Source organism: Chlamydotis macqueenii, chromosome Z (assembly GCF_036417535.1).
Source record: "Chlamydotis macqueenii isolate bChlMac1 chromosome Z, bChlMac1.mat, whole genome shotgun sequence".
In the NCBI taxonomy this organism is placed as follows: domain Eukaryota; kingdom Metazoa; phylum Chordata; class Aves; order Otidiformes; family Otididae; genus Chlamydotis; species Chlamydotis macqueenii.
The window spans coordinates 82,779,460-82,793,570 of record NC_141593.1 but is presented as its reverse complement, the minus strand read 5'-3'; the positions used below and the strand labels follow the sequence as shown (position 1 = coordinate 82,793,570).

Genomic DNA, 14,111 nt, shown 5'->3' with positions numbered 1-14,111 from the left:
GTCACCCCAGCCAAGCAAAACATTTAAAAAAATAAACCGCAATAAAACCATAAAACACCCTCAGGAAATCAAAGTAAGTCCTGCAAGAACTTTAAAAAAAAAAAAAAAAAAAGGGAAAAACAAAAAGCACCCCCAATAAATTAAAAATACAGACTCAAGAAATAAAAAAAAAAAAAATAAAATTAACTCCCGAGATATTTAAGAACGAAGCAAACAGAAAACCAACTCAAAGAACTTTAAAAAAAAAAAAAAAAAAGGAAAGAAAAAGCCAAACTACCAAAAGGACCGGGGCGGGGGGGGGGGCGGGCGGGGCGCGAGGCGGACGGGAAACAAGCTGCGGGAGGTAGGATCCGGCACGGGGAAGGAGCAGATGGCCCACTCCGCTCCAACCCCCGGCTTTTCCCGGCAGCCGCACTCTATTCGCGCATAGGCCAAGGGGCAACCGGAGTGTCCGCGCGTCACCGGCTCCGGGCGGAACCCGCGGGCCCGCACCGCGTTCCTGCACCAGGAGGGGCCTGTGGGGGGCGGGTGTGTTGTGCGGCTGCTGTGGGGTTGGTGTGAGGAAGGAGACTTGATATGGGGACGTGGCGTTGCCATACGGCTCTGGGGTTTCTGTGGGGTTCATATGGGGCAGGGCATTGCTGTGACGTTGCTATGGTGATCCTATGGGGCAGGGAGCCCTGTGTGGGGCCCCATCTGCCCGCGGCCCCCTCACGTGACACTCCCACGTGACTCCTCTCCGTTCGGACGCTCGCAAGATGGCGGCAGCGGCGGCGGCGGTTCGGGGGCGGCGTTTCAAGTGGTCGCTGGAGCTAGCAGCGGCGCCAGGGGGGCGGTGAGGCCTGGGAGAGGGGAGTACTGGGGGGAAATTGAGGGTCTAGGGGTCTCCCTGGCTTCACCTGTCCCTCTCTATCCTCCCCCAGGCCCCGCGGAGCCGCCGAAGGCCGCGGGCCGCTGGGGTTCGCCGAGCGACAGTTGGGGGAGGGCGGCGTCCACGAGAGCGACAAAATCCTCATGGAGAAGGTGGGCGGGGGGGGACCTCGGGGGGAGGGAGGGACACCTCCGGACGCCAGAGTCCCCCATGAGGGGGATGGCCCCTGTCCCAAATGCCTGGGTCCCGTACAAGGGTGGCCCCCCCAACATCGCAGACGCCTGGTTCCCCTCTTTCCCTGCAGCGCTGCTGGGATGTGGCACTGGCGCCGCTGAAGCAGATCCCCATGAACTTGTTCATCATGTACATGGCCGGCAACACCATCTCCATCTTTCCTGCCATGATGGTCTGCATGATGGGCTGGCGCCCACTGCAGGCCCTCATGTCCCTCTCTGCCAGTGAGTACAATCCTATGCTACAGCTCCATGCGGGTGATGGCTCCCCAGGTGTCCCCCCACAGCCATCCCCTGGTGCGGGACAGTTGCCCCAGATACCTGCGGCAGTCCCCTGCCCTGCATCTCCCACGGATACAGTCATCCCCCAAACAGACTACCATGCATGCAACAGTTGCCCCCGTGTCAGTTGTCCCCATGCTTCCCCCAATAGTTGTACCTATGACAGTCATTTCCACGTCAGGTTCCCCACATTTCCCCAAACTGTTTCCCCCATGGTGCTTGCCCCCGTGCATCCACCTACAGTTGTCCCTATGACAGTCATCCCCATGTCAGTTACCCCCACACACCCCCCTAAGAGTCAGGCCTATGATAGTCACTCCCATGCCTTTCACTCCCATGGCCAACAGCCACTCCTGTGCCATTGGCTGTGCACTTCCCCCACTGCGCTCCCCCATGACTGCTCCACTGCAACTCCACACCCATCATTACCCCCAGTCCACCGTGGTGACATGTGTGCAGCGTCTGGATGACCGTGATAGATGCCTTTGTCCTACTCTGCCCCCTCCTGCAGCACTGAAGGCCCTGGAGAGTTCAAGCCGGCGGGCACTGCAGGGGCTGGTGTTTCTGGTGGGTAATGGGCTGGGGCTGGCGCTGGCCCTCTACAAGTGCCAGGCCATGGGGCTGCTGCCCACCCGCCCCTCTGACTGGCTGGCCTTCGTCGCCCCCCCACAGGTGCGTCCAGACACTGAGGTCCCCTTATTTTGCCCCTGCTCCCCCAGATGCCAGGGTCCCCCCACTCACCTTCTTTCTCTCTCTTCCCTTGGCAGCGGATGGAGTTCACTGGGGGGGGTCTGATCCTATGAACCAATGCACACACTCACCAATAAAGGCGATGGCAGGCTGGTGATGTTATTTTTGTGCGGAATTCTGAGGGTTTGGGGGCTCAGCCCAAGGAGACATCGGGACGGGTCAGAGCAAAACCTGTTTCTTGGTGCCATGTGTGGGGAGCACTCGGGCCTGTACTGGTAGTGCTGGGGCCCATACTGGGAGCACTGAGAGTGCACTAGAGAAGCACTGAAGCCTGAACTGGGAGTGCTAGGAGTGCCCTGGGAGCCTTGGGGGCCACACTGGGAGTTCACTGGAGCTGCATTCAGAGCTTTGGGGGCCATGCTAGGAGCCTTAGGGTGCATACTGGGAACACTGGGAGTGCACTGGGAGCCTTGCAGCCTATAGTGGGATCGTACTCAGATTGCTGGAACCCAGGCTGGCACTGTAATGGGAACACTGGGTCCATACTGGGAACATTTGGGCTCATACTAGGATCTTATTTGAACTGTATCTCATGCTGGCATCATACTGGGAGCACTGGAGTCCGTACTGGGATATGACTCACAGCTGTGGCTCAGGCTGACATCATACTTGGAGTGCTGGGGCCATATTGGGATCCTACTTGAAGAGCTGTGACCCAAACTGGGAGGGTTGGTGCTATACTGGAAGCAGTGGCCCCATACTGGGATCATGTCTGAAGACTTGTGGCTTAGGCTGGAATCATACTGGAAGCACTAGTACTATACTCAAATCATACTCAGAGAACTCTTGCCCAGACTGATACTGTACAGAGAGCACTGGAGTTCATACTAGAACACTAGGCCAGTACTGGGATTGTGCTTGAAGACCTGTGGCTCAGCCTGGAAGCACTGGGCTCGTACTGGGATGATGGTGGGCAAGCCAGGGCAGTGCATGTGCAGTACTGGGATGTTCTGGGCCATACTGGTATGCTCAGGGGCCAGGGGGAGGTCTGTGGTGGCCAGCCCTTCCATCAGCACCTCCAGGAACTCCAGGTCTGACCCATGCCAAGGGCCTGATCCACATCTGACCCATGGCTGCCCCGCCAAGTGCCCTCCACTGCCCCCAAATCCCCACGGCTGCCTCATAACTGCCCCTCCGTTCTCCCATCTCCCAGCTGCCATAAAACAGCCTCACAGCTTTCCAAGTGCCCCATAAGTACCCCCAGTTCACCCCAAGTGCCTCCTAAGTGTCCCTCAATTTGCCCCATAGCTGCCCCATAACCATATACAGATTCACCCCACTGCCCCTGTTTTTCCCTGGGTTTGCCCCATGTTTTGCTGTTTTGCTCTTTTGCCTCATTGTTGCCCCATTTTGCCCATTTTTACCCCTTTTCCTCCTATTTGTTCTTAGTGTTGCCCTACTTTTCGCTGGTTTTCCCCTCATTTTTCCGTGTTTTTTTCCAGGCCCCATTGTGGCCTCCTGATGTGGACTAGTGCCTCCCAGGGAGTCTCTGTGTGGTCCAGCATCATCCCAGTGTAGCCCAGCACCTTCCCACTATGGCCCAAGGTCTCCTAGTGACTCCCAGGACAGCCCAGAGCCCAGACTGTTGCCTCCCAATGTGGACTAGTGCCTCCCAGTGAGTCCCAGCATGATCCAGGGCCCCACATGGCCCAGATCCCCATCCCAGTATATCCCACTGCTTCCCAGTGCTTCCTAGTAGACCCCAGTGTCCATTCAGGCTGCCCCATTCTCCCCAGTGATACAAAGGCTGGGTGCCCTCCTCACCCATTCTGGGGGCCTGCAGTGGCATGGGGCCTCTCTCTAACATCATCAGCAGGGTCACAAAGAATGTCACACCTCATTTCATTACTCGGGTGTGGTGTGTCATGGTGTGTCACTATGTATTGTGTTCTGCCTCCCCACCTGAGGTGGGGACACATGGCAGCCCCAGGTCCATACCCCCTCCTCAAAGTATAGTATCACGTGATATGATGTGATGCGATGTCATGCCCCATGACATCATCCTTGCCATGGCATGTCATGATGTGTCACTGCATGACAGAGGTGTGTGTGTATGTGTCTCTGGACCCGGGGTCGTGCAGAAGCCCCATGTCCCTGCCTCTCCGAGGTATGATGTCATGTGATGCTGTTACCAAAATCCAGAATAAAACTCCTTAACAGCAATGAGAAGTTAAGAAGCAGGCACTTCTTTATTGCAGCGCTGGGCGCACAGGTCCACCTAGCGTGCGTGCTGGTCTGGAAATCTGGACAGAATATATTTAGTGATTTCATGCATAATCATTAATAATTCCTGGAATACTAATACATAATCATTAATTTTCCTAGAAATCATTATAATATTCCCCACCCACTTGTGCATGCTCAGTCTTTTGAGTCAAGGGTCTTCTGGTGGTCTTGGGGGGTCTTTGGAGTGCCCCCTCCTTGAATTCACTGGTGGAACCCCTCCTTAAAATCTCCATATATGGTCTTGAGAACAGGTTGCGTTGCTCCTTGATTTTCTGGCTCCAAAGTGATGGCTCAGGGCCTATTTCCACAGCTGGTGTTTGGGGCCTGCCTTTGTTCTACCATCTTTCTTAATTACCCCAGACATGCTAGGCTGACTTCTAACAAACGAGATGTAACAGCTCTAAGACTCCCCGTTCCCTCTAAGGACAAATAGATTTCACATAAAATTTAACCTATGTGACTACAGTTCTACAGTTAGCAAGAATCACCTCATATTGATATTTACTTTTCAACATGTATGTCATTTAACAATGCCATATGACATTGTCTTACATCATGTGATGATGTTGATGTGATGTCACCTGTGCAAGCTGCATCTGACTAGCATCTGGGAGCGCTGTTCCATTATCAGTGCGCGCCTGTAGGTGTCGCTGTCGTGCTGTGAGAGGAGACCCTCAGGTGCGGGGGCGCTCACCACAGGCAGGCGATGGCCTCCAGCAGCTTCACTAGCCCTGCCCGTTGTCCAGCCGTCCCCGTGACTCCGCCTCAGCAGGACAGCCGCGCTTCGACTTCCAGGCCTCGCCCCATCCTGTCTGGCTCCGCCCACTGGTCCCCGCCCCTCCCAAGATGGGTACCCACCTCCCAACCCCTCCTCGGCCACCAGGGTCCCTCCTCCCCTTCTCAGTTGCCTTGGCCCAGGATGCCAAGTCGTTCCAAGATGGCCACGCTCCCCGCTCAAGGAGTCCCACCTCACTCCCTGGGTGGCCCTAAGTGAAGAAGCTGCACCTCCACCCGAAAGGTCCCACCTATTCCCTCATTGCTCCCCTCTCCTAGGGGCACCACCTCACATGCTCCCCCCTGAGGCCCCACCCACTTAACCACGCCCCCACTTAGCCACACTCATCACCTAGCTACATCGCCATGCCTGCCCCCTTCCTGTGGCCACGCCCCTTTCCCTCCAGCCTTCCCACATCTCTGCAGGCTCCCACAGCCACGGGCTCAGTCCCACCTCCTCCCTGGCAGACCCCGCCCCCACCAAGCCCAACCTCTTAAAGGGACCTGACCTACGAGGAGCCAAGAGGATCTCAGCGGCCCCCAGCGCAGGGGCAGTGGTGAAGGTGGCACTGGGGAAGGTGTAGAGCCCCTGTGATCCCCCCCGGCCTCATGGCCCAGCATCTCTGGCAGCAGCCCCAGGGGGCAGCCTCCCTGCTATGCCTATCCATGACGTCAGCAGAGAGCGAGGCAGAAGGTCCCCTTCCAGCCTCCCTCCGCAGTCACCCCAGATGATGGAAGCCCCCTGCACTCATCATGGTCAAGGCCACTGGTGTCAATGGTGCCCAGGGACAGGATGGTCAGTACAGTCAGGGGGAGTGTGACTTTTGACTCTCCCTGACCCCTCCCTTGTACCCCCATGTGGGACTGTAGCTTGACCTCAGGCCTGACCTGTGACATGCCCCCCCCCCCCGCATCATTAGGTTGGTGTGAAGGTTTAGCCCAAGTTACCACACAGTTTATCACTCACCCTCCCCTTCCCCAGCGGGATAGGGGAGAGAAATTGGGAAGAAATGAAAACTCGTGGGTTGAGATAAAGACAGTTTACTAAAATACTAAAATACACAGAAAACTATGATAATAACAGAATATAAGGATATTATTATAAGGATATACAAAATAAACAATGTACATTTTCTCACCACCCGATGTCCCAATGACTGATACAGGCCATCCAGAGCAGCGATCACGGAAACAAAACCAAGCAGCAAGCAAGGAACAATAAAAAAGGTGCTAGCAAGGTAGAGGGAATGATGCCAGCAAAAGAGAGAGACATGGATGGCAGGAAGGCAGATACCCGCCCTGGCCAACCCCCACCTATACACTGAGTGGACATTTATGGCATGGAACACTCTCTTTGGCCAGTTTGGGTCAATTATTCCGTCTGTCTTTCTCCCAGCTTCCTGCACCTGCACAATAGTGAGACTTGGAAAGCCAGACAGTGTCCTTGGTCTCATTAACAACAACTCATATCATCAGGGTGTTTTATCAACATTCTTCACACATGAAATCCAAAACACCAGCTACTGAGAGGAAAATTAACTCCATCCCTGCTGAAATGAGGACAGTTGTTTCAATGCAAATGACACCAAATAAAATCGTAATGGAATCAGTTTTGACAGCCGACACGAGTGTTTCTGTAATGTTTTCTAACTAATGCAAAAGTGTGACAGAGGTTGGTGCTTGTATACCTGTTGTGGTAGGCACTTGTTTGCAACAATGGCTGGTGATACCTCATTTTCAAAATAAGTGGTAACTCCATAAGTGACGGAAGCCCTGCCACTGCTACCTCTTTGTTTGCTCAATTCACTTTACTGGCTCTTATTTTCTATCCTGCTCTTATTCTTCTATATTTGCCTGTTGTCTCTCCTGAGTATTGTTACCTGCACTCTTGCACAGCTACCCATCCATTCTTTTCACCTCTGGTACCTTTTTTCTTACAAAAGTATTTGCCTTCTGCTATGCAACCTTCCAGTGATGTACAGGCCCTTCTCCCACACTTGCATCCGCTGGATTATGTGCAGACATGAGTGTTTTCTCCCCTTCTCTGCTCCTCTCTGCTATTTCCAATCTCTGTGTCAAGTACTGTGTCCCAACAGCCCTTGTAGTTGCCAGCTATCCCTGCCGGGTTCTAAATGTCTCTTACCCATTTTAAAGCTCTGCACTGCTGTCTCCTCCATATGGAGTCTTCATTTTACCTTGGAACTCTGACTCAAAGAAAACAGATCATAGTATAGCTGCTTCTCAGATGTAAAGGGTTGGGGTTTTTGTTTTTTTTTTTTTTTGCCTTGGAAATCCCTCTGTCTATGAGTTGCAAGTTGTTTATATTTTATGATAGAGTATAAGGGGGCTCTCTTATCTGGATTAGACTCAGGTAATAAGATGGGGGCAGAAGGCCCATTGTCAAAATCAAAATCATCCTTCTCATTATCAGTTTTCTGTGTACTTATCTTTTCAACAAGCTCACTCTCGGAGACTGGGCATGTACACTCTTGCTGTAGCTGTCATAAAGCAAAGGTCTAAGGTTTGTTTCTAATTGCCACAGTAATTGGCTGTTGACGTGGCTAAGAGATTCAAAGGCAGCTGCTTGTACTTCAGCATTCTCAGCTTGCTGCCAAGCATCTTATGTGTCTTGAGCTTCCTGCCTGGAAGTCTTTACTAAAGTGCCTGCAGCTGCCAATGCCTCTGCAAAAAGCCCAGTGGGTCCCTTGCTTTCCTTTGTTTTACACACATGAATCTCCTGCACTCCTGAAATTCTGCTCACACTATCTCCCAATCAAAACACTTTTCAGCCACACAGTTCCTGTACCTCCCAGGTGTTCTCCATCCCTTATCCTCTTGCCATTTTTGCTAGTCTTCCACTGCTTCATCCGTGGCTTCTGTGTTTTACAGAATCCCACTTCTGACACCAATTACTGTCGTGACCTAAAGGACTACCCAGCTGTTCTGTTCTTTACATACCAACAGGCCAGGTAATTATTTAGGTCATGATGTTAATGTTCCTGTGCTCTTTGCTCTCTTCTATCCTGGGTTCTGGCCTCTGATGGGAGCAGCGAAGCAATTTCTGGCAAAGAGGGAACAGATAGCTAAGCTGCCCTGCAAGACCAATGGAAAGCATGATGGTGCATGTTCAAGTGGAATGTTGGGATGCAATGGCGCATGTTCAACATGAAGCCATCATGGAATCAGTGCTTGTGACTTTGCTTGCCACTACACTGCAATGAAAAATGCTGCCAGAGCCTTTTATTACCTCCCGGAGGGGGTGGCTGCCAACCTGCAGGTCTCTAACAGCAACACAGTGAGTTGCCCTGCTTGCTAGCACCCACTGCACACAGTCCTCTCAGTCACCTGGCTCTGGGCAGGACAACTTCCCTGTGGCAACAGGACTTTGCCATCAAGGGGCCTTGGAAGGGAAGTGCTGGGTTCAGACTCCGACTTTTTCCTCCAGTTTGCTTCTTCCACGGCTAGAGACATGGGGCATTGAAGCAAGCCGTTACCACAAGGGGCATTAGCAGGAATGGCCTCAAGGATCACTGGTGCCTGTGCTTGGAGCCAGTATGACTTTGTTAGGGCAGGCATCATCACAAGGAGAAACAGGCGCACCTAGGCCAGATGCTGGAGGCAATGTGGGAGGATGGGGCGGACCATGGGCTCCGCACCCAAGCTCACCTGCTCTCTGCCTGCTTCCTCAAAGGCCCTTCTGAAACTGAATGAAATAGACGTCCTGAGGAACTGCATGAAGAAGAAAGCAAATGTGACAGCCTACTGTGAAGAGGCCGCCTTCTTCAACTTCAAAGTGGTGGCAAAGAGATGGGGTGGTATGGAGGGATCTCCTTGGGCATGGAGTTGGATGCCTTTCCTGGTGGCACGGTATGTCCCTAGCATATCCAGTAACTGGCAGATTTCTGCAAATCTCTGCAGGAAGACAGTCTTGGGCAAGCAGTCCCAGTTGGGCTGTTTCCCTTCTCCTGTGCAGATCAGGGAGGCTCTGAGCCTGCTGAAAAGGCAGTTCCCCAGTATCACCGTTGGAGCCTTTGTCAAATCCTCTGCACCCTCCCTTCCACAGGAAGCCCAATAAGAAGCAGAATGGAGAACATAGGGGAGGAAGAGTCATTTCCAACTTGATTCCAGGCATCCAGGCCCAGACCTGCCTAGGCTTGAGGCCACACCAAAACTGACACAGGCCTTAGCAGGACTCAGGCACTAAGGGCTGATGTGTGGGTAGAATAGGGAACGGCAGAACTCCACAACCCGCCCCGTGCAGCCACCAGAACAAAGCATGCCCTGGGGTAAAAAGCAGCTTGTAGTGAGGGATGCATCTGCACCAGCACATGTTGGCTACGGTGGGGACTCAGTATTGGCTGGGAATAGAGAGATGTAAACAGGGAATACAGGCTGCAGAAGGGCAGAGAGCCTGGAATTAGGACCACAATGTGGGGAAGGAGTGGTAGATGGAGGTGAGGTGTGAGAATGCGGAAGACAGAGGGCAGTGCCCCTTTCCCTGATAGTGCACGGCTTTGCTTGCCCGCCCCACCCCACCCCCAGAGCTGTAGTGCCAACATGCCCCCTCAACTTCCCCTGGTGGCACTTCTTTTTCTGACCGCTTCCACTCTGGCAGCCCTCCCTGCATCAGCTCCCTTCCTCCAAGGAGGCGTAACTGTTGCATCTGCCAGCCTGCTTTCCCCCTACCCTGTCTATTTACAGCTAGTGCCTCTGGGCCCAGCAGTTTCTCTTGTGTGGCAGGAGGAAGAGGCCATCTTGGCTGCTGCAGTACAGCTGCTGCCTTTCCTTACAAGAGCATCTCCTCAGCCTCGAGGACACTTCCAGCAGATGGATGCTCTCCCACCTGGCAGCCATGAAGGCCAACATGGGCAGCCATATGACTTACGACTGCCTTGAGCAGAGCCCACTTCACGCTGAAGCAAAATCTAAATAATTAGTCAAGAATCTGACTACTGACATCATGGCACTTTTTCAGAACGGAATCTATTAAATCTGAAACCACTGCCTTAGAGTGCTTCAGCAACACATTTTCCAACACAATACAGGAGCTGTTCAAGTGTTTGCCAGACCCTTCATGGACTTCCTAACTGAGACTATTACACCTGAAGCCATCTTATGGCATGGCTGAGTAGCCTTTTGCCTTAAGTATTTGTGAATTCCTCTTAGCCAATTTTTTTTTTTTTTTTTTTTTTTTGGTGAAGGTGCTTTTTGCTATCCTAGGATCCTATCCCTCTGTCTGGGAAGGGTACTTTGTCTTGGAAGGCTGGTATAATTCTTCTATACTGGTTTTGGTTGGGAGAGAATTAATCTTCTTCATAGTAGCTCTACAGTGCTATGTTTTGGATTTGTGACCAATACAGTGTTGATCACACACCCACAGCTTAGCTATTGCTGAGCAGTGCTTACACAGTATCAAGGACTTATTTCTGTTCTTCATTCTGCCCTCCATTGTGACAAGACTTGAGGTACAAAATAAGTTGAGGGGGGACACAGCTGGGACAGTTCAGCAAGCAGCTGTGTGGGGCTTCACTCCCCACCAGGGCTGAACTACAACAGACCCTTAAATATATTTGGTATGAATATATTAATGTCACAGATTGTTAAGCACTTGGGTGACAAAGCATCTGACTCAGAACTCCTTAGACTCTATAGATTAAATACTAGCCAAGGGGTCTACTACTTTCCTCTTACAGGCTGCACCTAGACACCTAAAAGTGCCTTAACTGATGTATGATGATACCACATTAGCCCTAAAGCCACACTAGGCTTAACTACTCTTATTCAAGCTTTAGATCAATGGGCTTAACTACTCTTATTCAAGCTTTAGATCAATGGGATATTATTCAGTAAACTAATTCCCCATATAACTCCTACGTGTGGCTGTCCATAAGCCTAACAGCACCAAGCACTTGACAGTAGGTTATCCTCAGTTGAATGAAAACACTGGAGACTTACATACTGCCATTCTATCTATCTGGATATTATTTTTTCTATACAGTGAACCGCACATCCTTGGATGGCTGCCCTGGATATAAAGGGTATGTTCCTCATGGCCCCATTACAATCCAAATATCAAGCTAGATCAACTTTTACCTGGGGTTGAATACAGTACACTTTTACCTAATTATGCCAAGGAGTCAAACATAGCCCTACATTGTCACATCAGGTTTTAGCTAAGGAATTAAGAACAACCCCCACAGGACAAGGGGTGATAGTATATCAACATATAGAAGACACTTTAATTAGAGGGGATTCTCCCAAGAAGGTCCAAAGAATGGGTGGTGGCATCCTAGCCTATCTAGAAGGCAAAGAGATTATCATCCCTGAAGCTAAATGACAGGGATCTAGCCAAAAGGTTCCATTTTTAGGCATAGCTTGGCAAGATGACAGATTATATGTTTCCTCTGATACTTTACAGCAAATATCCGAGTTAAATTCACCCTTTGCTAAGACGGAGTTTCAACAGGTCCTAGGAACTTTAGGGTTCTGACAAGCTCATATCCACAAGTTAGCACAATTGCCTGAACTTTATGCAATCTACTACAGAGGTGTGCTACCTGGGAATGGACAGTTACTCATGAAGAAGCGTTTCACTTATTAACACACAATGTTTTAGAATATCAGCCGAAAGGCCAAATAATAGCAGGGGCCCCCTTTAGCATACATATAGGACTCTCAGAAAGAAGATATCAATGGTGATTTTAGCAACTAGTTCCTGATAAGGCTCAGTTAATTCCCTAACAGTCTGGGCCAAAGGGGTGACAAGGTCCGCAAAGCATGGCATTCACCTTGGGAAAAAACACTACTGGCTATTTATACAGCCCTGTTACATGCAGAATCCATCATTTTAGATCCACGCTTAGAAACATGAACCCCATTCACTATCCTTAAAAAAATCCCAGAGTCTACTCCTGTTCCACAGAGAATTGTGCACTCCAGTGCAATTCAGAAGGTGGTAATGTACATAGCATATCACAACTGGGCTGAGAGGGGAACAGGGCTTACAGGGAAATTGACAGAGTACAATATCCAATGGCAAGGAGCTGCTGGAGAACCCCTTGCTATGCCACCCTCATCCATTCAAGGTGCACCACCCCCACCTGATTGACAAAAGGATATGGAGTCTTGGTCTAATGTCTGGATTACAGATGGATCAGCTCAAAGGGTTAAAGGGGAATGGAAGGGAAAGGCTACCACAGCCACCTGTGGCCCTCAGACAGGACACCTGAAGTACAAAAGGTAGAGGGATCAGCTCCATTGGCTGAGCTGCAGGAAGTGGTGCTAGCAGCTCAATGGGGTGCTGACACAAGTATACTCATTCCTGTGTGGTCCGGGCTAAGGGGCCGCCCAGTGGGTTCCACACTGGAAAGCTGAAGGACGGAAAATTAAAGAAAGGGAAGTCTGGAGGAAAGAACAATGGGAAAAGCTGTATTTAATAGCTCAAACAAAGCAGGATAGTGGAAACTCTCTTCAAATAGGGCAGGTAAATAGGGTAACATAGTATCAACATACAAAGTGCACAGATTTAGGATCCAGATGGAATAATGACATACATTGTTTTTTTAAAGAACCTAGAAAAAGCAATAATGTTGATCTTTCACATAATATGTATAGTCTTTGCATCTCTAGTTTTGTAATTCTGGTTGACTACAAGACAGCTTAGAACATACAGGTAGCCTGGATCTATATCAACAGGTTGGCCTCCAAGAGGGGGCCTACTTCTAAAACACAATGCTGAGATTTTATAGCTAGCTGCCCTTTTTGTGCAGAAACCCAAGCCAAAATTTTAGCTGGACAATACTGTCCTAACCTGAGGCATGGTAAATACTTGTGGGTTTTGTGGCAAACAAATTTATAGGACCCCTACTGGGAATTCCAAATAAATTGGAGGATATTTCAACCAGGGCAGAGATTATTAGCAGCTTAGGTATGGCCTACCCATCCCTCAGGCTAGTGGAAAATATGTAACTTTAGGATTAGGACAATGATTTACTTAACTACCTTTACCCTCTGTGATTTGATCAATTAATCACATTTCAAAAAGTAAGGATACACACAGATTGGCTGAAACCAGATGAATTCTCAATATTCCCTGTCATCCTCAGTGTAATGGTATCATGGAATGCTAGAATGGACTTCTCAAAGCTAAATTACCAATTTACACTCAGACCACTAAGTCCAAAACCTCAACTAGTACTTCTCTGTATCACAGGTAGAAACATCACCTTAATGACACAGTCACTGATTCAAACAATCAACAGATCATGACCAGTAGCCTGATCTGGAAAGCTTTTGATAGCAGCTGCAGTGTTACTTTAACTTAAGGTGAAAATTATAATAATCAATTATCTATTGGTCAAACTGTCCAAGTTAGTAATCTGCAAAAAGGAAGCTTTCATTGTGAAGCACTATGTGGAAGGTGCTTGACCGTCAGAGTAACAAATACCTAATTTCTAAGTGATGGATATCCAAATTATCTAATATCCAAAAGGAATTAAGTGGACCTGTGTTTTATTTCAGGTTACCCTAACTGCAACATCAGCAACTGAAAACTCAGATTCTCTTCCCTGGATTTTGGTCATATCTTGTTCATCATACTAGTGGTTTGACAACTTGGCGTGAAATTATACAAACTTATATTGACTCTGACCAAAAAACTCATGGACGTGTAATAATGAATCAGCAATTACAAACAAAGATGTTTTTAATGGTTTGGAACTCTAGAACTTCACATGGAATGTTAATATTACAAACTGTCAAAGATATGATAATTTCACTACACCTAGTTCTATGGGCTGCAATCTACCAAGTAATGGTTGGCTGAGTACTAACAATAATTGGGACACACATGGTCCAAACAACATATCTGGCTATATAGACTGTAATCCTGTTTGGACAATCTGTTTAAACCAAATATGCTTAAAGAAATTCAGTGTTTCTTTAATCCATGGTGTTCATTTTGCAAACATCACAAT

The 14,111-nt window shown here is 49.6% G+C and overlaps 1 protein-coding gene across 1 annotated transcript; it reads left to right on the top strand.

The window, feature by feature from the left end:
* Positions 1-710: 710 nt before the first annotated feature.
* Positions 711-2,238, top strand: EMC4 (ER membrane protein complex subunit 4). Its single transcript, XM_086770569.1, has 5 exons — positions 711-835; positions 924-1,023; positions 1,176-1,329; positions 1,898-2,058; positions 2,154-2,238. The coding sequence occupies exons 1-5, from the start codon at positions 759-761 to the stop codon at positions 2,187-2,189; spliced, it is 528 nt and encodes a 175-aa protein (XP_086626695.1). The 5' UTR covers positions 711-758; the 3' UTR covers positions 2,190-2,238.
* The last annotated feature ends 11,873 nt before the right edge of the window (positions 2,239-14,111 follow it).